We start from the raw sequence: 25,474 nt of genomic DNA on the forward strand, positions 1-25,474 counted from the left end.
GAAGCAGGGCAAGGAGTAATAAGCATGCTACAATATAGGAAACTGAGTCACCACCAGCTACAGGGATTTTCTGGAAAACACATAGGAACTCTGCAGCAGAGCAGATAACTGATCCAAGATTTCCCAATCCTCAGCCTAGATCCACAAGCACATGAACTGTCCTACCTCCCTCCCTTCTGCCTACAAGCCAGCTCTCCCAAAGTAAATACACATATACCTGGGTATGAAATCAGCCATAAATCCCTTGCTCTACAGAACAGAACTCAGAGGGATTCCAAAATTAGCATGGGGGAAGGGAAGAATACTCTTGAGCTGCAAATGAATAGAAATCAAGCTAATGTACAGCATATATTGCTGATTCTCACATGCTTGAGTCTAAGCTCTGATCCACAGAGAAAATGGCTCTAAAATATTAACCACAGTCATTATGGAAGGCTCACTTCTGACAATATGTCTTATGGTTCATTTACCAAGAAAAAATGGATGCAATTTTAGCCAGCATTAAAATTAATCTGCTTTTATCAGAGAAAGAAAACTAATCCCACCTGCCCAGCTTTTTTGTTCTCTGTTTTCAGAGGAGACTAACACAGAGGTAGTAGGTTTTAAATAACAACGCTTTTCACTGAACCTGGGATTCCATAGGTTTTTACTTATCTCAGTTGATAAAAATGCTCCCAAGAGTGAAGCCAACCACCTAGCCTAGACAAGCACAACTCCTACAAGGCAATGTCCATCACCACTGCTGACCCTGATCTGACTCAAAGTGGGTGCCAACAGCAAGACTTTTAATTTCTTCTTTGGGGAAGGTCAGTTCTCAGAAGCCAGTCAAATCTGTGATATGTGGAAGGAATAAAGGCAGCAGTAACATCCTCCTGTACACTCAGCATCATCCACACACAGTTGCCAGAGTCACAGGTGACCCTCCAGCAGCTTTATAAACCCTTTCACACACACTGAGTTCACTCAGACTTCTCTCTAAGCTCTTGAACTCCTGCTCAAGCCCTGCTCAAGACAGAGATAGAACTTCAGCTGTTGCATCTCCCCAAGTCAGAAAAGGGTTTCCTGGGGAAAGAGTAGAAAGACAGTAGGGCCATGAGGAGGCAGAGTCCCCACATAAGTTACCACCCCTTTAGAGCAGCTCTTTAAGTCATACATCATGGAGCAGCTGGCATATCCCCTTTGAAAGGGTCCAGGGTGGAGCTGAATGACCCCATTCACACCACTCTGAGGACCTGGCTTCAGAGACAGAGCAGATCCCTCTAGTTCCCATCTGTCTTCAGCCTCTTTTTGCATCCAGAAAGCATTAAAGTTTAGCAGCAGAACTGAAATATCATCCTTCACTCTCTAGGCTTTAGTTCTCTTTAGATTGTTGCTATTGACAGCAAACCGTGGGAGAATTATTATTTTTTATTAGTATTATTATTTTCCAGTACTGCATGCATAACAATAGCTCTCTAGATACAGCAGATACAAGCAAATGAATGGAACCATAACTGCCTCATGTCTTTCATTTAAAAGAGACTTTGATTTTAGCCCTTTTGTTCAGAAACAAATTTAACAAGAATTTAGGAGCTGTGTGTTGGGGCTGAAATAAATCAGGTGAATAGCAGGAGAGGGAAGCTTGCTATGACTTCAAAATACAATGAATGCAATCATAGGACTTGGTGGAATAAGAAAACTAAGGCTGAATTTAATATAAATGGCTCCATTGTTATCAAAAGTTCTGTACAAGTTCTAATGATAATTCAGTTGCATTGTTCATTGGGGAGAAGGTAGACGGAGATCATTTAATGTTTTTTAATTAGTGAAATATTTTAACCTGGCTACAATTCACCTTCTGTGTGAAGGAACAAAAGTGGCATCAACAGCAGGTTGCAGCTAGCTGTGCCTATGTGGACAGACCTGCATTCTGCTTATGCATGTGCTAGGCAAAACACTGTTCAGTGGCAATGGATACCATCAGCTGGAAGAGTCTTGTCAAGACTGCTGCATGGTTCTTGTGATGTCCCACTTTTGCATAATGGATGGGATTGCTGGAACATTTAACTTCTGATAATAGGACTGAGCTGGGAATAAGCACTTCTCCCACACACCTTAAAATACTGTTTTTCTATTCCAAAGTGAACAATTCAGATTTATTTTAGAAGTCAGAGGTACGCTGAATTGGATTAAAAGGTAGGACAAGTGCTAAGTCCTGTCTTGAACAAGTCAGTTCCCAACCTGAAGAGGATGGCAAGGAAAGCCTGGCACCTCAATGGAAATGCAGCACAAGATATCATCCCAGAGCTCCATCAAGATGGTCCCTTTCAACACAATCAGAACCAAAAAAAAAAAAATTAGATCTACTCATTCTCAAAAAGTAACAGAAAGCCTAAAAACTCAAAGCCCAGAAGCAAATTAAGACGACCCAAATCAATTGATTTCTGAAAGTGACTTCCAGTTAGTCCAATAGCTTATGCCAGCTGAGCAGCTACTGTGCCCTGTTATATCAGCAGAGCACAGCTCTATACAATAAGCTCTCCCAGCAGATCAGCAATAAGCAGACAGATTATTATTGTGACTGAGGTATCTGGAGTAACTGCAACATTGGCTGCATGACACTTTGGCCCATGCAACTGCTATGCCTTAACCTTGGTAGGTCAACAGCTACATCACCTTCTGGGAAGGCACAATTTATCATTTTCTTACATATGGGGTTGGTAATACCATTTGTCTTGTGGCATCGACAGCAGTGGTGCTGGTGTAATAGGTGGAAAAAGGGGCAGTTGGGATGCTATCATCCATCCATTATCATTCAACAATGGAAGTAGCCATCCCCACCGCCTTTCAGTGCACACAAACATGCCAAGGACTAGACTACAGGTTTAGCTAAACACATCCTTAGTAAAGGTCAACAAGAAGAGTGGTCCATCTAAGTACAGATTTGTTTTCACATCTCATACAATAGAAATCATGTAGAAAATTCAAAAATCTTTTGACCTCAAGGCACATATTTGAAAATCTTCTAAGTAAACCTATGAACAGCAGTGCAAGATCTGTCCCTTCTGCTCTCTGGAAGGAACTATGCAGTATGAAGACAGAAGGTCTCCTGCCAAAACACTGTCTAGAAAGAAGATACTTGTGGGTTAATGTGGGTGTTGGCAGATCTTCAAGAGAAACAAGCCAAGCTGTGCTTCACTTTCACAAGTTAAAGAAGTTGGAATGACTGGGGCAGGGTGGGGCAGCACAGGGAATCAATGGGAATGGGAGAAACTATCTTTGAAAGAAGCCAAAGGGAGTCAGCAGCTGATAAGGGGGGTTGTGATTTTTAGTGAGGCCAGAGACTCCCAGCCCCCTTGAGATGATATACTGCAGGATATCAGGTGCTAGAAGCTGCCTCTTTGTGCCTTTTATAACATACCAACCCATTTAAGATCAACCCTTTGCCACAGGCTGCCAACACCAGCTTAAAATAAAACAAGAAGCAATGCCATAGTGCAAGGCTCTGCGGGCAGACATGCAAAAGCTTCAGCTGCAAAAATCTGAGGATTGAAATGAAGTATCTCACACTACTACAACTCAAGGAGTTGCCACACATTAGCCCATCTGTGATAACTGTCCACGTGAGGGCTCCTCATCTTAAAAGACAATTCAGTTTAAATGCCTCTCAGCATGAGCTAAGGTAAATACAGGTACACTTCAGGTAACTTGCTGCAAGCTAAGAGCCACGTATGACATTGCCCCTCCTTGGACCAACTGTGACAGCCTACTGCACCTCGAGTCTAAGCCTCAAATCCAAGCTAGGCTACAAACACTCTGCTGTGATTGCACCATAAGCCACAGGAGAGCTTGTTACTAAGGCTGCATTCTCAAAAGGCAAAAATTCCCCACTGAGACCAGGGCAATCCCTTGTCTGTATTACCTTTTGTCACAAAGACATAGGAGGGTATAAAGGCCTCTGGTTTTGCTTGCATCATCCTTCTAAAAACATAAGCTACTAGGCTACAGGGTTTTGTAGTCCCCAATTATTCACTCCCTTCTGAGCCCAGACAGCAGCTCTCCACCTGTAAGAACTTGTACCTCTACAAACAGCAAGGCCATTCCCTGCCAAATTCAACAAGGTAAACAAAATACATCTCTTCTGGCAAAATGTCTCCACACCAATTTGTGTAATTACCTACGTCCCTTAAGAGGGCCTTGTTCACATATTATAGCTCTGACTCTAGGAATTGAAATACAATTAAACTAGATGCATCAGACAACTTGCTGGCTGGCTCATGTCAAACATCCACAGGTGGTAACTGAGAGAGATGACTTTCATTCAGAGACACAGAGAACAAACAGCACAGTGTGTGCAGGGAAAGTCACAGCATGGAAAACTACATTTAGGTAAACTTTTCCATCTATATCCCACCCTCCAGCAACTGCCTCTGCCCACTGAGTATTAAATTTTGGCTATCAATGTTAATATCTGCCAATTTATCACCTTATCTCCTCCTCCAAGCTGTTTCACCAACATCACAACATTCACCAGTGTATAATCAAGCTTCTTTGCTTTTATCCTGGCTCTTATCCTCTTTCTGCCTCTTTGTTACTAGTCAGTGCTTCTACATCACTTAAGTCCAAAATTCCCAACAGAAAATCCACACTTCTTAAAAAGCTCATGCTCCTCTTTTTGAATGAAATCAATACAGCTGTCTGCATCTTGACTAGTGAAATGCTCTTTCCTCTTTAAAGTCTCTTTTTAGCCAATTCTGGAGCTAAAACCACCCTTAAAACAGATTGTTCTGATTACATTACCCCAGTCCACAAACCTCACCTTGTCTCTACTTTTTCTATTGCCTAGTCTTTCACTTCTCAAGGCTATGTCCCACAAACCTGCCCCCCCCCCCCCACCCCCAACAGAGAGGCTTCCTACCTGCTTAGGTCACATTTCTTCCTTGGCACCTCTCCACTGCTAGAAAACACTTCAGACCACAGTGTTTTTCTTCAGTTGTTGAGGTCACTCAATATCATCTTTTTCCAAAGCTTAGCAAGAACTACAGGTCAGCTTCTCTACTAGAAAAGGTGTTCTTCAACAGACTACTTACGACTTCATACAATCCTACAAAAGACCCTCACCCTTCTCCTCTTACCTCTCATATATCTTCCTCCTCCTTAATCACTTATTCCTTCCACCTGGGAAGACAGGGAATTAGAGCCAGCTGGGTGCCCTGCCTTTCAAGGGACAATTTACACCCTGAGCTTCCTTCAAATTGCCTTCTGCTGCTTCTCACCACACCGTAAAATCAAGGCTCATCTCTTGTGTGTTTGTGACTGTCTGTATCTTCCTGATTATATTCCTTTAGAAGTTAATTATCCAAATAACAAAAAAACTTTACTGGGCTGAATCGAGCAATCACATTATCGATGCATTTGTTAACCTCATGTTTCTGCTGCTTCTTGTTGCCTGTTCACGCATTTAAGGAAGAACCAATTATCTAGTCTACCTCCTGCCTAAGGAAGAGACCATTGCAATCAAGTTATCTGAGTGCTACATAAAACAACGCAGAGCATTCCTTGTAACTGTTTCTGCAGTGGAGTGGCTGTATCTGCCTCCCAGATCATGGTTAACTGAAACTGTCAGTTCTTTGAGCCAGGAATCAAATATTTGTCTTTAAAGCATTTCATTGCTGTAAAAGGAAGGCTGTACAGGATCTGTAGTTATCAGGGAGAAGACCTCTCTCTGTTCTGCACTAAAACAATGTCAGCAATTAACACCTTTAGGAGGCTCCTGCTTGGGTGGAAATCGCATACCTTAGGATCTCAGCTGTCAATCTGCTCAGCAGTGAAAGGGGTCAGAACAGTACAAAATAGCTTTTTGGGTTTTCAAATGTTCCTCTTGCAATCTATTCTCCCCTTGAGTTTCTGGCTAGTTAAGAAATGGCAAAGCTGCCACACTTCCGACTTTCCACAGAGCTATCCTTAGTAAAGATGAGACTGTTTCAGGAACAAAAAGAAGTATTTAATATTCAAGGTAACTTCACCTTAACTTTATAGCAGCCAATGAGGATCATTTTACAGAAAGCAAAAATTGCTGAGATTCATTTAAAAACCACTTTCCAAGCTATATTCTCTATCTGAATGTGTCAGAAGCCACCATTTCTGTTCTGTAAGGGATTCAGACAGGCTGAAGTTTGGTTTCAGTCCCAAGAAGGAAAGGCAAGACCATGAAAATGAGTATTGGTAAACATTTTTCATCTCATAATCAATAGCATCAAAGCATTTCCTTTTGATAATGTCATACCATTAAACTTTAATTAAAACATATATAGAGATCTGCTTCCTGCCACTCCAGGGGTGTCAGTGATAAAATCCCCACAAGTACTGGCTCAGAAAGGAGAACATTGTACTGCCTTTGAGACCACCCACGGACTTGCCTCCCTGCAGGAGCTTCACTGCCCAAAGAACTTGTTACCTTCAGCAAAAATCCTTTGGTGGCACCCACCATGCGACTACAGAGAAGTAGCAAAGAGGAAACAGTTGGAAACAAAATCTCTCCAGGAGGGAGAAAGAATAGAGCTTGTTCATAGGGCCCATTCCCAGAAGGGAAGGTGGAAGAGGATGGGGGAGCAACAAACTTTTACACCTCCTGAGAATAAGATGATGTATTATGTAGTGTCCCGTATACTCCACATATTCTCATATATTCAGTATAAAAGATGTGTCCATGATATAGCGTTAGTATCTTGTATTAATCTTGGTGCCAAAGCAAAAGCCAAATGGGAATGTTTCTCACTACGGTTTTTGACACTATCAGAATGCAGGCAATTTTGGTTGATATTTTAGAACAGCAAATGTCACTGAAAATGACATACCCCCAAGGAATTTTCTGATTTTGCCTAAACTATATTTTCTAATGGAAAATTCTTCTGACAACTTTCTTTTCCCAAGAGGCTCTAATATTCATGTTTAATGATTTATGTGTCTCAGTGGCATTTTTAATTTACTGATGTCATCTGTACTTTGTAAACTCAACACAGAAGGTGAATGTTTAGAACTGTATGTCATCTATCTCCTTTTGTCCTTATTGTGATACTGCATTCATTTCCCATACTTCATTATACCATGTATTTCTATGATGAAATATTTTCATCTTCTAGCAGCTGCTACCGCATAACGTATTTCTGGATCATCTGAGTAGTTTGTTAGAAGGACAGATTTACTAATGGCTTAACGTATAATTCATATCATACCATCCAAGTTCAAATGTCAACCACGCAATTCCATATATTTAAGCAGGAGCACTAAATTACAGACCTCTTTCCTTTTCTCTGAACTCTCTCCAGTGAAGATCTCCATCTGTTTAATTATACAGTATGTCCTTATTTAAACAAAATGCTCTCTATATAAAGGATTAAGTACAGTTTTCCTGAGTAACATTTTATGAGATGTTGATTCCTTTGTACTATATTCTCCGCTCCTCATAAAATTTCTCAGGGTATCTCTTCCCTTAGTTGCTCATAAAGCTTTGTTTCTCAACAAAACCCACCTTGACAAACAGAAGATTTCCCAGAAATGATTCCTTCTGCCTGGTCTTTCAATACCTCAGCATTAGGAAGGAATAGAGACAGATTCTCCTTCTGCTTGCCACAAAGCAGTTCTTGGCTTCATCTAAGTGAATCCTGATTTACACGAGCAGAAAAGGAGCGCAGACACAGACTCAACATTCCTCCTCAACTATTTCATTCTGAGATGGTGCCAGACACAATGGAGAGATGGAAAGAATAGAGCAACTAAAGCAATGAAAGTTTCTTCTCTTTGTGTGTGTTTCTTCCTCTTTCAATCTGACAGGAGAACTGGTGATTTAACTCTTTTTTGAAGGATCTTTGTAAAGTAGTTTGGGGTTTGATTTCTTATTTCTCTTTAAAGCCATCACTCAGATGCTTCACTGATAAACCTGCCTTAAGAACCTGAATAGCACTGAAGAAAATCAGTGATGCTGTACTAAGCACACACATTGAGAGCAATTTTAAGAGGACATGAGCAGCCATCAAAGCATAGGCAGATAATCCAGAGCACAAACATTTCCTGGAAATACTTGCTACACTGAACATCACTTTAGAAGTTCAAAGAAACATCAGAATATCTTTGGTTAACTGTGCTTTAAGAGAAAGCTGATATTCACCTGCATGGAAGCTGTACCTTACCCCCGCTGTTCTTTGTGGTGAAAATACAGATGTAATGAACCTGCTAAGACAGTGCTATTTCCCTGAGGAGGGCTGAAAGGGACCAGTAACCAAATAGGACGTGAGAACAGCAGAAATGCAATCAATTCTAACTTCAGATAAAACTAAAAGGGGAGATTGAGAAGCAAGTGGGAAGCAACAGGAACATTCACTTTCTTCCTCCAAATCCATGCACAAATCAGACAAACCATCAGCATGAATATGTTATTTGCTCCACTGGTTCTTGTGTGTACCTGTATCTTGTGTGCATGGTAAAATCATAAAGACAAGCTTTAAATTATGAGTCCTGGACAGTGACAGCACTTAAGTCCTCTAGAGCCTGTTACACTTAAGAACGAGAAAAAAATTTGGAAGGGATGTAAATCTACTATTTCTGGGCTTCAGACAAATGGTGGCAAAACTGGCTCACGTCTCTGTAGCATGGGGATGCTGAATTTTGTTAGACCTCAGCTATGATCCTGTCCAGCAGCTCCTCAGCTATCCAAGTGGCCTATTGCAATCCCAGCTCCTTGTCTAATTCTGAGCTGCATTACAAGGAATTAAGTCAAAGGAAGCTGAGGAAAAAGAGAAAAAATATGCTTTCTACAGAAGTTTTTCAGGAAGTTTTTGACAGTGTAAGAGGGAAGAGACTATAGGAACCTGTGTCTTAAGGAAACTTTAATGACTAAGTCCACAGAGCCCCAATCCAGATGTTGCAAAAAAAAAACCAAAACCCAAACCCCACAACTTTCATTCTCTTAATTCATGAGTGGGGCTTTCTTACGATTTCTCAACTAGTAGTGATCCATTTCTTCTCAGTGTCCTGGTTTACCCAGTCTAAGGTGCACCTGGTCTTGTTTTCAGATTTGTTCTGCAAGGACAAAATTTGGTGTCACTTAGATTTGAAGTAAGGCTGACAGGGCAGGAGCCTCGCAGTTGATGCTGGAAGATGTGATGCACAATACCCCAAGCTGGACACTGTGATTGTACAGCTACATTCGTTTCCTGTCAGGGCTGAGTCCACCCTGCATCCTTGTGCGTATATTGGTCTTGTCCATCTGGAAGGCAGGAGGAGAAATGGCAGGTGGACCCAGCAGGACCACCACCGTCACACTGAAGCTTCAACACATTCCTCCCTGTGCAGAGGATGTTCCTGCTGGCAGTCATCAAGGGGCTGCTGGCTCTGCACACCCCTTGCTAACACCTGCAGCTGCAGCATCCCATTAAACCGCGGCCTTGGCCTGCCAGAGTAGCTGAGATGTTTGACAGTGTTGACACAAGCTGCATTGGCTCATGGGCTGGCCTGTTCATCATGAAAATTATTAGGTTTATGCTCACCTTTCATTAATAAACACATGCCTTCCCTGGCCCTTCTGCATCAAGGGAAGGCATCAGTACTCACACACCTACACACACAGGTGTGTGTGGCACTCTCCTGGTGTGTTTATTGTTTTTTGGTTTTTTAGGAATCACACTCCCAATGTGTTGCTGTCTCAGCTGTCACTGCTTGTCACATTACAATAACGATCGCTGCTTTCAGAAGCCAGTTCAGGTTGTTTAATCATCGCTTCCTTCCAAGCTGTCTGTCACAGAGCGGTCGCCAGGCAACAGCATCAACAGGCAGGGCCGTGCGTGGCTGGTGAGGAGGAGGAGGATGGAGCACACCAGGGTTTGCAGGGAGGAAGAAGAACTCACGCTCCCACGGGAGAGGGAGGCACGGGAGCTGCTGAGTCTTTCTGATGGGATCCCAGCCTGTAGCATGATGAAAATAACAGGGATTTCAGTGATTGCAGAACCCAGTGTTTTGGTGGTGGAAGAAAAGATGGCAGGACCCTGGCCAACAGCCCAGTAACACAGAGCTGGGGTCCTTGCTCCAGCTCCCGTAGGTGTCCATGGTCCAGGTCCCTCCATCACAGGTGGGATGGCAGGGCACTGCTATCCAGCCCAGCTCACAGCCACGGGCACAGACTGCAGTGAGAGACAGCTGGAATCAACCACATTTATTCCTTTAACAGCTTTAAAATGAGTTGTTTGGGAGTGGATGAGAAGTTTCTGAAGAAAAAAGAAAGACCAAGTGTCAACTTATAAAAGTTGAAAATAAAAAGGAAGGCAACACTGAACTTGGAGCTTTTCATCCAAAAGATGAGCTGGAGAATGTTTTGGTTTGGTTTGTTTCATTTTGTTTTCCAAGAGATACACAATTAAACGGTCATTTGTCATATAAACAAACAGAAAAGGAGAAACAGATGCACCTGCCCAAACACTGCAGTTCTGCATCAAAGCATCTTTGGGTTACAATAACCTAAATATTATTACTAAACTTCAGCTGCTCTACTGTAGAGATGCTAGGGCACTGGATCCAGGCTAAGCCCAGATCTATATTCTCCATATCTCTGGCCCAGGCTCTGTCCTGCTTAATGTATTTACGGGAGCTGGAACTATGCACATAAATGAAGTGGAGGAGGTGTAGTGCGGTCCCTTTCCATGGTGCAATCCTCAGCCAGAATACCATCTCAGGGAATAAATATCCTCAGAACTCCTCTAACTAGTGACATTTCACCACAGACCTATGCATTTCGGCATTAAGTTTAATGCACCTGCTATTCTGCTAGTGTATCTTTTATTTATCTGTTTACCCTCTCCTATTAAAAAAAGATCTATTAAGTTTCATATAATCAAAGTAAGATCTGACTTTGATTTCCAGAAAACCATTCCCAAAATTTGATTTTGTTTCCAAAAATTATCAATTTAAAGCTTTTATCTTTCGTCTATAGAAAAGTACTTTTTTTCTTGGAAACCTGAACTAAAACTCAACAGAAAGCAAATTAATTTTCCACATCATATTCTTTGACATATTGAGCTTGATTTTCATCAAAAAGTATGATTTTTAACCAGAAAAATATATTTACACTTATACATAAGTTTATTCTTCAGAAAAATAAGGTCCTCGAATATTCATTTGAATATTCAGTGGAATTCGCTTCTAGGCCTGTTTTCAGAGAATATTCAGTGAACAGTACTGATAACATTCTTGGCCAAGACAGGGAACATTAAGCTTTTTCTAAAGGTTTATACTGACGCAGTCATACACACAAAAATGGAGCATACGACCTCTTTCATCTACTGAAAATATACCTTGGTTTTAAAATAAAAATCTTCCATGCAAAGTCTATTCCAAATGATTAAATGGGGTCCATTCCCACATTACTGAGGAATTTCCCACTGATTTCTGAATCAGGAATTTTACGATTACTACAGCCCCCCCCCCAAAAAAAGTGCACCTGAGAAAATCACATATTGAGCAGGGACAATTTATGAAGACAAAAACAAGCCTACATTTGTTATATAAAATATTTCCCTTGAGTTATTTTCTCAACCTTAAATGTAGTGGGGTAGGTGAGCATGAGGGAGGAAGGGAAACATCTAGCGAAAGACATAGGATGTCTCTGTTGGGTTATCTAAATAGCCTGATTTTTTCTAAAGAGCCCTTCACTTCTTCCTGAAGGCCTGCATGAAAATGAGCTGCAAGAGCTCATGGCACTGCTGTCCTTAAATAATCACCAGCAAAGGTGATATAAAATCTAATACAAATAGGATGTGAGCACTGACACTGAGTTGGGACCCCCGTGCTGTAAGGGATCAAGAGCTTCCCATGTGTAGCTGAACACTCTCCACACAAAAATCCCCCAGACCTTCCACGCCTTGGGAACATGTTTGCCTTGAAATGGCAGTTGCAAATCATCCCCTTCCATCTCTTCTCCTTCATCTCTTGATTTAACATATTTGTGCAAAGCATGGAAGACTGCAAATGGGCTCGTAGGTTCCAAGGGGCAGCAGGAAGCGATACACAGGGCCCGGGGGGAGTATTCCTGGTGGCAGTCTGAAAATTGTCTTGATGAATGAATTTCAGACACCCTCTCTGAACACCAGCCATATCTTTATGTACTAGATGCACTCCAGTATTTTTGCCAGCCCAGACAGTCCAAGAGTATCTTCCCTACCTTGCTGCTTCTGCGTTAGGGAATGCAATAATCTAGGCGGAGGGTGGCAGGGGGGAAGGGGGGGAGCTGCCTTATTTTTTAAAAAAAATGAGGGCAGTCTCTCTAGGAGTAAATGTAGGTAGTGTTTGCTGTTATCATGTAATTAGCTGCCTTATGTACACTTTGTGGTCTCCTCACCCTGCCCTAAGGTTCCTCAGCCACACTTCCCAGAAGCACAGCATGGGTCAATCCCTTCATCCTGCCAGAGCCACTCACTTGAGGTGGGCTTTGTCTCATCTGGGTTATCTCTGAGTTTTCCCTCCAGGAAAAGAGACATCACAAGGCCTCTGACTCCCTTCATCTTCCTGCCCCTACAGAAGTGGTTCTGCCCCTAACCACAGCACAGGGAGAGAGCACTGGAGACCCTGCCCCAGCACGGGCTGCTCATGGTGGGGATACTTGGCATTGACATCCCTCCATAGCTGCAGAAATAGGTCCAACGTCCCAAGGGAGAGCACTGGAGGCCCTGCCCCAGCATGGGCTGCTCATGGTGGGGATACTTGGCATTCACATCCCTCCATAGCAGCAGAAATAGGTCCAACATCCCACCTTCTTCCCTCGTACCACCTAAATCTCCATCTCTTTTCTCAGCCTTCTCCCTGCTCGCCTATGTCGGAGGCACCTCAGCACAGCCTGCCCTGACCATGTCCCCGGCATGGCAGCACGCAGGGGAGAAGTTCAGAGGCAGCTTTGAGTCCCGGTGTGCTATCACAGGAGAACATCACTCCCCTATTTAGGGATGAGACGTTAAATTAAGTGCTTGGAGACCTTCTAAAAGAAAGGAATTACGTTTTAGGACACATCCTAAAATAACCTGTTCTTTCTCAAAGTACTTTCCTTTTATGTTCCCCAAGAAGAAAAAGTGCGGTACCAAGTAGAAGTGTTATTATGTTACCAGCACTGAGAATTAGGGATTAAGGGCTCTCATATTAACCGTTGTTTGATTTAAGAGACAGACAAAAAAATTGCAAGTGGCACAAAAATCATTTTACTGCATCAACTTTATACGCATTTAAAATTCCAAAATAATTAGTCCATCACCCAATGCTGCCATTTGAATTCGAGTCAAGGCCCATTTTCATTTAATGTAGAAATGTCAATTAGAGCTGTGGGAGTCATTGGTTTTTTGGTTTGCTGGCCAGACAGAAAACAAAATTAGGGAAAAGAAGTGCCTTGTGTCAGTCTGATTTTTTTCTTCTCCTGTGAAATGAAAACCTGAATGTAGCTTTGGTTCTGGATGAATAGGATCCAGTACAAATAGATTTTATGATAATATCAGTTGCCCAAATATAGGAAAATATCGTTTGAGATGCTCTACCATTCCCAGGCCTGGGTGTCAGGTAGGACACAGGACCCACACGATGCCCTTGCCCTGTGAAGCAGCAGCTAGAGGCCAGACCATGTCAAATGGCACTAGATGCCTCTGTGTGGGACACTGAATCAAGGTTTTTGTGTTACTGGATCATTTCTAAATATATAATAAAAGAACTGGAAATCCATTCAAAAAATGCTGCCTTGAAACAAAACAATGAAAAAATGTTACATTTAAATTTTCAAGATTTTGACTTCTTTGGAGCTGTTTCTCAGGAGCCTTGGTATCAAAAGTGTGAACGTATGAAATGCTCTGTCCAAGCTACAACAGCATTTTCCAGCGGAAGAGGTCTTTGATGGGGCAGTTTCACTTGCCTCACTGGAGCTCTGCGCAATGTGAGGGTTGTATTCAGTCTCGCGTAGTAAGAAAGGCCCAGAGGATGCAAGATTGTCCAAGGCCAACGCTCATCTTGCCGCCCTTCATATGTAAAGCCATAGCACAACAGAACGGGTCAGAATGGTCTCTAACCTCTCCAGAATGAGTTGAGGACTTCTGACCTCCTTGCTTCCCCTTCTGGACAGACCTCGTCATGATTGCCAGGTCAGAGAAATACAAAAGTCTTATTTGAAGTCAAGAGAAAAGGGAGAAAACACTTTTCTATTATAAAGTACAGTATTAAGAAGATTGAAAACTATAACCCTATTGCTTTATACAGTTTATGGCCTCTCGATATTGCATGAATGCCGGTTGCAACTGTCAGAGCTCTTCCATTATTCTCCTTAATCTCCCCTCGTGATGGGATTTGCTTATCCCACCTGTCAGCCCCGGGGTGGAAGCTCCTCACCATCTCCCAAACACGTGCACAGAGACCAGATTCACACAACGACGAGCCTTTCTCCTACTCCTCACGGATTCTCTTTCACCCACTGCTTTTTCTCAGTGCACAGCTATTCTTATTAACAATTTCCCACGTATCCCATTTCATACTCTGTATATGAAAAGCCTACATTTTAGCCAGCCAAGAAATATATCTAGAGATGGATTGTAACACAGAAGAAATACTACAGCTATTGACTCATTTTTGCCAAATCATACACACATGCAAAAACCCTCAAAACTTTCTGGTTCAAGAAATAAAGTCCTACTCAAAGTTACAGGAAATTTTCCGGTGTTTTCTCTCACTGAAGACTTATTTTTAAAGGAGGCTTCATATCTAGAATGGATGTAAAGTATTTTGTGATCTACACAGTAGCAAATCTAGTTCAGAAGACCAAAATTTGAAATACAGGGGACTTTTAGTAATACTTTAATTTGACTTGATTTTTTTCTGGTTTAAATCCCAATTTTTGTTTCCTTACTTTTTACTCAGCCCTTCCTAAATATATTCTCATTAGCTCTAGCAAGAGATTAGCCTGAAACAGTCTCAGCATCTGGTGCATTACACTATTAATACTATTATATATTGTAATATGTAAGCAATACATACTACATCTCACTGAAGCATTTTAATGCAGGCATCCTCTTCAGATGAATCTTTTTTGGGACCTGTTTCCTGCACCTTGGGAACCAATCCAAATGCAAAGCAGATGACAGTGGGGTCATTCCTCACCATGGGTCTCACCATGCAGCTGGCTGTGGGCCCCACAGCCATAATCATTTCCTTAAAACTCCCCCTTTACAATAATGCAATTGCTGTGGAAGGAAAGGAGCAATGGGTGCAGTGTCATACAATGTGATATTGGTCACTCACAGGATGATGTTGACAGGTTCTTCATCCGTCCCTAGCAGTTTTACATTGGAGCCGCAGCTCTGCCAGCAAGGGAAGGACAGAGGGTAACAACTACAGCCAGTTGCATGAACACAGCATCTGAGCAAAGAAGCTTCAGAGAAGATGTGAAAAGTGACATTTTGATTTTGATCCCCATTCTGGTCTGAACAGAGGAACACTGGCAATTGAAGATACTTTTGCCATGCCTTTACTGTCTCTCTTGTAAAAGGGAATGCATGCGTTATCATCTGCATGGAATTGTGTTCATCAAAAGCAAAAATCTGATTCAAATTCGAGCTCTTGGGAACCTGACTCCTAGAAATTCACAGTTCACTTTCCACAAGCTGTCTTATGAGCGGATACAGAAAGAACATCGCTTGCTTGATTTAGCAAACCAGAGGCTGAAGATCACAGCCTGTAAAATAATTCCAGGGGGCGTAAGTGCCAGGGAGGGAAAATAACTTTAATTAAAAGGCACATGCACAAATGAAAAAAAAAAATTAATCTAAATTGCCCAATGGCAATGTTAGAACACAAATCAGATAGAAGTTTCCAACAACCAGAAGACTAAGGCTTGGAACAGCTATCCAGAAAGGAAGAATGCAATAGGAGGGTGGGTTGAAAGAAACCCAACTGTTTTTAAGATGCAGTTTGATCAGTTTGTGGCTGTAGGATGCAGTACCTGCTGCAGCCCTGTACCCTTCTTGAAGCTCCTAATTTATAAAGTAGGTTTGAATGCTTCAACTGAAAATCCAACAACAGTTTATTCACAATTTCTTTGTCCAGGAGGAAATACAGGGAGGAAATACAGTGCGTTCAAAATATATAGGTGCATTCTGCATTACCTGTGCTCAGTCTGTCCTGCCAGTAACATGAAGTAAAATCTTCCAAGTAATACCTAATGTAGAGTCTCATCTTGCCTAAAAGCTCTCCCATAAGAGACTTAACTCTTCCCCTGTTGTCTCATGTAATCACCTGACAACAGCAATTATGACTTTGCAGGCTTTATCCTGCACTGGACCCATCAGTTGTATTGATTTTCTACTATGGATGTAGAAAAAAACCTGTCTGGCCATAAAACCTGTCTGGCCATGACTGTTTGCATGGAGACTCCATCTCCATCCATCTGTTGAGGATCTTCTGTTGTGGAGGACCTAGGAGAAGCTCAGCTTTGTCTTTCCAGCCATGTAAATCACAGAAGTTTGAACCACCTGTTTAAAGGTATCATGGCCGTGTAAAAGCCAATCCCCAGGTGTACAGCATGGTACATGCTCAAATTCTTTGCCAAACACTTTGAGATCTACAACAAAATCCAGCCCAGGAGAGCACTCTGTCCAGAGCAAGGCAAAAGTAAACTGCCTTATTAAGTGCATGTGAAACCCATGCTGCTTTTCTTCACACCACCGCATTATAGCACAGGCTATAGCTTCAAGGCTCTTGCTCAGACTCCCTTACCTCCTGACCTCCTCCAATTTTTTTGCTGTTTCTCCAGGGTACTTTCAAAGGAACAAGTAAGGCACTAACCTCACTCCAAGCCAACCCAGGACAGAAGCGGTCTTGGTTTCTTGTAAACTCTGAGAACCATCTGTATCCCAAAAACTCATAAAGGATGTCTCCTAGAGATTTGTTTCTCTCCATTAAAACCAAGTCTCTCTTTTAGCTCCATGCACAAATCTTTCCTAGCTGTTTTCTCCTAGTCTATGGCAGAGCATTAAGGGAGCTATGGAGATTCCACATCTACAGTGTTTGGATACACCACCTCAGGAAGCATGTTTGATAACTCTGTGAGCTAGGAAACCTGCCAACTTCCACACCGATGATGAAATTTCTCAGTAGTGCAAGAAGGCAGGAGATCTCACTTGTGTGTCTTGTAGCAGAAAGCTGAGGAAGACTATCTCATAGGATCTTTTACTCCAGTTTCTACAGAGGCCAGTGGAAAGACTCTCAGGATGTATCAAACTCAGGTAAATTAAGCAATACCAGGACCCATTCACAGACTCAATAGTCTATACTGTTACTATACTGTCAAAATGGTTCTAGGCAGGGTGCTGGCACGGACCAATTAACACCTTCCTGGACCATTCCCAAACAGTCTCGGACTTAGTACAAGCCAAAGACCACTTCCAGTGCCCAATTTAGCTGCAGCTGCTCTTCTCTGTTTTGCAGACTGAAAGAGCTCAGAATTGTGGAGATGCCAGACAGCCTTGGGTAGCCCTGCTCACCTCCACTGGAGTCAGAGAAAGCCTGAGGCTCACCTCTATTTTATTACAACACTGGATACACTCCCAATTTCATCCTCATCGGTTACCTGACAATCCAGACTCCATACACCTATGCTGTCCTCTGGGGAGCTCCTGCTGACTCCACTGGTGAAAAAGCCAAGGCAGACAGGAGGGATTGATTAGTGCACATGTGAAACATGTCTCTACAGATACGAGCTGGGTACACTCCAAACGTCCAGCTATGTATATTGTGCTGGAGTGTAAGCTGTCCAGGGAGTACCTAAAGTCATTGATGGGCCAAAATAATCCCTGGTGTAAGACAATTTATGTTGGTGGAGTTACACCTGGATGACTTGGACTATTATTTATTATTCTTATTGTAGCTGTGGCCAAGCATACAGTGAGTCCATCCTCAGAGCAGAATGCCGTCAGTTAGATGGTGCACACACTCAACATGAAATCACAGCCAAGCCTGAGAGAGGCTGCAAACACCGAGAACAATCCCTTACAGAAATCAGGAATCCATTCAGGGGTCCTTTCTCCTCCGTCAGAAGCATTGCAATTATATTCAAACTACTACCAAAATAAGGATACAGGGAACCACACTGAGGCTGTCAGAATAAGGTACATTGCAAAAGAAAAATGGTGGTGACAGTACTTTATTTTTCCAGCTTTTCCGTCTAAAGGGATCTCAAATATTTTGAGCTTTGCTTTGGATTCTTCCTGTACTCACACAGATGCTTCAAACTACGACCATCTTCATAGTGCCCCTGTGCCTGGGTGAAAGGCAAAAGCCATTTAACAGCAGCACTTACAGAGCACATAAGAATGAAAATGTGAAGAGGTGTGTTTCATCCCCCTGGCACGGCAGGGAAACACAGGCAGGAAGCCGGCAGCTACCGCTGCTGGAGCACAGCCAGGGCACTGGGGTTACACAGCATCCCTCGCAAGCAGCACCATGGGATCCTCCGCGATCCCCGTGCAGGCAGAACTACATATGTTGTACCCTAAAGGAAGCATTTCACCCCAACCCCCTCCCACTCCCAGCTCCTTCACAGATGAGTGCCCAAAGCCTCCATGCAGAGACATTGGGTCGGTGCCACTTTGGGCTACCCACTGAACACACACCATTGCTTCAGCTGAGCCCAGACAAGCCTGTCATGTATCCAAGTCCTGCTGGGGCCCAGCTTCTTTTAGTGTTTTGAAGCAGATGCAATCACAGCACAAGATAGCCCAGCAGTGCCAGAGCCCCCAGCAACAAGATGGGAGCATAATCTCCTCGTACACAAAGTAACCCGCAGCTCTTTGGGAAGGACAGCAGCAAATTATTTCCCCACAGCTCCCTGAATACATTTGTACACCAAGACACTCAGAAAGTAATCAGTCCCTAGCATTAATAGTCCCTACTACCACAGTGGGCAGAAACATACACACATGTATATGTTTACCTAAGCACATGTATAATAAAACACATAAATAATAACAATATATGTGTCTTGATAAATGTACAGATGAAACATAATTGCAGTGATAGACCAGTAAAACTGATGCCTGCTGGATGACTTTTTATATCAGAAGCCTTTTCTTAGCAAATGGGTCACTTTAAACCAGTGTCAGCCTCCATTCAATTTGTATGAACAGACTTGAGTTCCTACAAGGCAGCTTCTGTTAGCACAGCTACGTAAGAGACAGTCTAACTGAGTTACGAAGAAAGGGGAAAGTCCTTCAAAACAAAGATGACAAGTATTCCTCTGTCAATTAATTGATTAAAAACCTCCTGATGAGACCATAAAATCATGTCCCAATTAACTAAGGCTGAACCCCACAGTGAGGTGCTTATGACATCCACTGTAATTCTAAATTGAGTGGCTGTGATATACCTCAATACGATCTATACCAAAAGGAATTCATAATGATTAGACAATTGTTTCATTTTACCAGGCTCCTAGTACTAAAAACTGAAAGGGAGACCAAGGATTTCTGCCAAGCAGCCAGAAGCCTTCTGACATTACAGCTGCAGACACCTTAGAGGAGAAGAGCCCAAGTCCCCCTTTCTCCTGCGGAGTTGTATGGGCAATGACCACGTCGTGCCGGCATCCCTCTCTCTTTTATTAGCATTCTGCTTGCTGTCTCTAAGAGGCAAAGTGACAGAAGTTGGAGCATTCAGACAGACAGATCCCCCCACTTCTGCTAGTCCATAAGCAGAGTTAACGGCAGGCAGAAAGCCCGTCGGGCAACTCACTCTGCCTTCCCCAGGCCTCAGCCCTCTGGCTCCAGGTTACCACTGCAGCAGAAGCTAGAGGCATACAGAACTCAAGTTAACTTGGTAATTTTGATGCCATGACTATTGCTCCAGCCTGGAAACCAGTCACCTACTTCTCTGGCTGGTTTTGTTCTGCTTGGCTCATGTCTGAGCCATTCTATTGCTATTCATGAGAATGGTTCAGGTTACGGGGAAGAGACAAGAACTGACTCATTTTAACACCTTGGTGACGAAAAGCAAAAAGCAGCTTTAGCCCCTGCACAGAGGCACCTCGGAGATGAAGTCCTGAAGCCCTCCAGTATCTCCCCATCAGCAGGGCCTGGGGATGAGCCCTTGGGCTGACGTGGGTCCCCAGGGCTGGGAGGAGGAGGAGCAGCACCAGAGGGGCTTTCCCAGGCCTTGCTTGCAGCTGAGCCTCCCAGGCTCCCGGCGGGGATTACTCTGGGGGGAAGGCATGAGTGCAAGGGCAGATCCCCCCCAGACCGACCCTTCCCCTTCCCGCCGGGGGCGGTGGCAGGGGTTTATCCCTCTCTGCCTCCAGGATGAGGGTGCAGGGGGCTGTGCTCTGGTTTATCCCTCTGTGCCTCCAGGGTAAGGGGGAAGGGGGCTGGAGGGGGCTGTGCTCAGCTAGCAGGCGGCGAAAGTTTTTTTGCTCCAGAAGAATGGCCCTTTTGAAGCACTTCTGCCCCACTGCACACTGCTAAGCGAAGCCAATACGCGGCGCCCGGAGGCGCAAAATCCCCCCTTCGAAGAAGAAAAACCCAACATCCCCCACCCCCCTATCCCAACCCCCCCAAAAAAGGGGGAAAAAAAAAAGAAAAAAAAAAAGCAAACAAGGACAAAAGCAAACCCCCCGCCCCCGCCCCGCCGGCGGTACTCACGCTGCTGTTGTGCCCCGACCAGTGCACCATGGCTTGGTTGTGCGCCGAGTCTCCGGCGAGGGCGAAGGTGGTGCTGCCCAGCCGCAGCTCCTCAAGCCCGAAGCGGGCGGCGCCGCCGTCCCCCGGCTCCCGCCCCGCGGCGCCGCCCGGTCCCGCGGCGCCCCGCGGGCTGCGGCCCCGCCGCCGCCGGCCCGACCCCGGCCGGCCGCCCGCCGGAGTGGGCCCCTGGCCCCGGAGAGGATGGTCCTTGGCAGGAGCCGCCGCCGCCGCTCCTGGCCGGCTCTCCCCGGCCGCTTTCTCGGGCTCCCGCGTCAATCTCCGGGTCTCCCAGCCGCTGGATTTCTGCCCCGCGGGAGCAGGGGCGAGGGTCGCTTGCAGCCCGGCATCCTCCGCCTCCATCCCGGCCCTTTGCCCTCTCTCACCTCCCTTCTCCCCGGGGAACCTCCTCTGCTCCTTTTCTCCTCTGTCGGTCCTCAAATGCATTAATAATCCCTGCTGCGGATGCTGCTCCTGCGGCTTCACCTGGGAATGGCAGGATCTGCAAGTTATTTCTGCACCGGTAAAGCCGAAAGTGAAGAGGAAAAGCCATGTCCAGTACAGGAGCGCAACGTGCCAGGCTGGGTACCAGCCAACAACTTTTTCCATCGCTGCTGACTGCTGATGAGTGCGAGGGAGAAAGAGCAGGAGCGAGAGAGCAGCGGATGCTGCCGATTTACCCGCCGCGGGGTAAACACAGCGAGAACTCCATAAAGTTTCAGGCTCTGCTGTATTAGACGCAGCCGGGGGGTAGGGGAGATTCCTTTCCTTCTCCTTCTTTTTTTTTTCTCCTTGTTTTCTTTTCCTTCTTTTGCACTTTTTCCTTTTTTCCTCTTTTTTTTTTCCTCTTTTTTTCTTTTTATTTTTTTCCCCCCAAGACTGGCGTTGCTGATCAGGCTTTTGATGGAAGGCAAAGCCACAACCACACGGGGGAGGAGCTGAATAGAAATCAGAGAGAGAGAGGAGCAAATCCTGGCTGGTGATTTCTCCCGGCTGCCTCTGTGGAAGTCGCAGCTCGCTCCTCTCCCGCTCGCTCGCTCTCGCTCCCTCTCACTTCGCTTCTCTGCATCACACTCCTCCCGCAGCCGCCCCGCCAGGACCCCCCGCGTGTGTTTCGTGAGTGATGGGTTACTCACTCCCACTCTCCCACGCACCCACAGCATACACACGCACTCCAAGAAGGACTTACCCTAACTTTTAAACTTACACCATCTGATCCCTTCCTCCCTTGCGCTTCCCATCAGCTCAAACCCCTAAAACCTGCTTCCGAGCCCCAACATACTAAAACCACCGCACGGGGACTGGAAGCAAATATGCAAAGTGAAGGAGCAATACATACATATAAGCATACATACATGTGTTATAGTTCTTTCCAGAGGCAATATTTTAATTCGATTAATTAAATGGCCTTAAGTGTCTGAGTAGGCTCTGAAATGTCCCTTTCTTTCTCTCCCCCTGTGACTGATGTAAATGCACTGGAGTTGCTGGAAATAGGTACCTGTGCTTGATTTTGCAGAGGGAAAGTCGCATTTCCAGCCCTCGGTTCCCTCCTCTGCCTTTGCTTCGCTGTACCGTCATTTACAGTAGCTGCTGATGTTTAGATAAATCACTCAGGCATGGCAGAGATGTAGTCACAGAAATGCTGATGGAGACAGGGACAAGCTTTTGGAAATAAAATTACAGCAGTTGGTGTTGGGAGAGGGGGATTGAGAGATTCACCACCACTGGTTTATGAGCAGAAAAAAAGCCATTTCTGCTCTAGCCATCTCACGTTTTCAGGACCAGCAATTTCTCCCCCCGGAGCTGTGCTCCTCTCTCACTAGATCTCCTCCCCAGGGAGCAGTCACTAGTGGTGGCCAGAGGAGATCACCAAACACTGATTGCAGAGGCTGGTGTCTGCTGGCCATGGGAGCCACTGGTCCCTTACTGCAGGCAGCACCGCTGGTGACTGCCCATGCAGCAGGACAGGGGCCCGAGCTTTAACAGGCATTTGCAAATGCCCACAGGCTTTAAGACTGGAAGGAATTAAAGGCTCTTCTACTGGAATTTTATTCCATCCCTGTCTTCCTGCTCTCAGTCATTCCCATTTGATTTCGAGGAGAGTTTGTTTTTTAATTAATGTTTTTAACGTTTCCTTCCTCACATGGAAGACTTTATTGTATTTTTGGCAGGGCATTTTAGAAAGAGATTTACAGATTTGTTCCACATTCTTCTAGAGATTTTACTCACATGCTCACTGGTGACACGTCTTGAGGATATTAGCACAAGACCACAGGCAAAGGGAGACTCACAATAATAGAGGCTGGGCATAACTTCATGCTGCTTACAACAATGATGGATTGTCTGCAATGTAACCACCAGACCTCAGCTAAATCCACTGTAAACCAATTAACTGCATACCTGTTTCCTTATCTCCCAGCTAAATGGTTACTATTAGTTACAGGCTGTCTGTAATAATAATTAACACTGTGCACTTAACTCCTTTTCTTTACTAAGCCCAAAGTTCTTCATAAAGGCCATTGAATTTTACTCTTGTTGTATAAATGGGAGAAACTAAGTCACGGTGCGATCAGCAAAGCAGCAAGGATTGGAGATGGAGCTACCTTGTTATCAACCTGGTCCTTTGTCTTCTATACAATAGATTGACCAGATGGGTCTATCCCAAAGGACGCACTAAAGAGTGACACCTTCCTAGGGCAAGTCTCTTAAAGAGGCCTTAATCTAAAGGGATGAAATTCAAAGGGATGAGTGGGCGAGGCAAAAAAAAAGAACTTGGAAGAAGGAAATTAATAAGAGGTCAGAGGAAATTTCTCCTGGGATTGTAATAGAGATTTGCATGCCAATGAGTGGCTAAGGCTAATGAGAGAAACAATCTAGCTTAGGCACTTCGTCAGATGATTATCTCTGGATTGTGATGAGTGACCAGTGAGTGATATGGATGTGCCTGGTAGAGCACACCTTATACACTGTGAGCACACTACACCTGCAGAGCTCTTCAGCAAATGCACACAAGAGTCATGGAGAGAAAATGCTGGGTCCAACCTGAGGACCACAAACATTTTTTCCATCATAACCTTTGTTGTGGGTGGATATAAGACAGAGACGTACAGTACGAGCCTTTCCCTGATGCCTATTTCCAGGAATCATCAGTTTAGGAGATTTCAGCAGCAGAAACTGCACCTGATCCGTTATGTTTAATAGCTACAGATGGACCCGTCTTCCCTAAATTTGTCTAATCCTTATTTATACTCTTGGTGTCTGAGGCATGCTGTGGTAGTCAATTTTACAATCTGATTATGTGTGCTTTTGAATACTCATAGTCTGCACTTATGTGAGAGAGACATTTTAAATCGCCATAATCTAATCTTGTTGCGAGCCACCTTTCTGCCACAGGTGATGTGATGATTGAGTCATCAGAGATAAGAAGCCAGAGTCTTTGGCACAAAAGAATAATCCTCTGTCTTTTGATGTAAGGGATAGCTTTCTGACTTGAGAGCTACAGTAAGCCCTGTGCTGTCATTGGAGAGGGGCTGAATTCACATACTCAGCCAAAAAGAAGACCTGGTGCGTAGTGAACAAACTCCATGGCCATGCTCACGAAAAAGGAAAGGCTGCACTCGTAGGCATCGTGACCTGAGGTTACACCTGCTCTGACGTTTCAATAGCAGACTACACCACATGTCCAGCTCCAGCCCCTGATGAGAATGTGTTTTCCATCAGAGCTGCTTCATTACCTGATCAGGAGACTGCTCTTCTCTTTCACGTGACCAACATTGCTTGAGGGAGGGGAGAGGAGTGAATCCCTCCATGGAACAGGAGACAATCTATAAAACATGATGCTATGAGAGCAAACAAAAAATTCAGGTCTCAGCTGGCCTCTTCAGCCTCTGCCTTTATCAGGATAAGCAGTGGCAGGGAGTGTTCCTCTTTGCCAGGAAGGAACTACTGACAAGGCAGAGATCTGCACAGACATGAGAGGGTTTGAGGAGGTTCTCACTTTTGGGGTCAGGAAGCACAAGCAGAAATCTAGTGAAGGAAGTAGATACCAGTTCTGGGTAGCTGTTGCAGTGGAGCAAGCATCTTCCTAAGGATTTATATAGCCTTGGGAAGAGAAGCAGGGACAGAATGAAATGCAGATGAGTACACAGGCCTTCCCTTGGGACTGGGCAGGTTCAGAGTCAGGTGGAAATATGGGTTTGGTCAAGGACATACATCCTTATGACAATGATTGCAATAATCTGCCAGCTGCAGAAACACTCCTTTCCTCCGGAGTGTTTCACACTCTCAATCAGAGACTACTTGTAAAAATGTAGCCCTGAGAGACTTCCTGGCTCCACAGGATTCCTGTCTCCTGAAACGTGCTAGACAATGCACCCTGCATGATGGAAGCACCTCAGGGACTACTGACAACATTGCCTGCACTTTGATGGAGCAGAAAGGGAGAAAGAGGAATCAAAGAGGATGGAGAGAAAGAAACAGATTTGGGCGGGCTTAACCACCTGAGTTTTCAATATAGGGCAGGGGCATAACATAGCCTGGTCTACCTTGCACTCGAATGTCTTTTAGGCTAAGCAGGATAATCTTTCCCTAGTATAATTATATAAATTATATAAATTTGTATAATCAGGATTTGTGAATCTACACTCATTTTAAATCATCAGTTTTCTCTGTAAAGACTGTGTAATGAAGGGGGCCCAAGAACACTGCTCCATTGATTCCTATCAAGCCACGTTGAGTGATGAATACTGTAGTTCGACATTATGCAT

At 44.3% G+C, this 25,474-nt stretch overlaps 1 protein-coding gene across 1 annotated transcript in view; it reads right to left on the minus strand.

Moving 5' to 3' along the window:
• LOC137661900 (VPS10 domain-containing receptor SorCS1-like) overlaps positions 1-21,317 on the minus strand; it is a 304,008-nt gene extending 282,691 nt beyond the window's left edge. Inside the window, exon 1 of the mRNA XM_068397663.1 lies at positions 20,673-21,317. Within this exon, the coding sequence (XP_068253764.1) occupies positions 20,673-21,317 (645 nt within the window). The remainder of the gene's footprint in view (positions 1-20,672) is intronic.
• Between the last annotated feature and the right edge of the window lie 4,157 nt (positions 21,318-25,474).

This window comes from Nyctibius grandis, chromosome 4, assembly GCF_013368605.1.
Source record: "Nyctibius grandis isolate bNycGra1 chromosome 4, bNycGra1.pri, whole genome shotgun sequence".
In the NCBI taxonomy this organism is placed as follows: domain Eukaryota; kingdom Metazoa; phylum Chordata; class Aves; order Nyctibiiformes; family Nyctibiidae; genus Nyctibius; species Nyctibius grandis.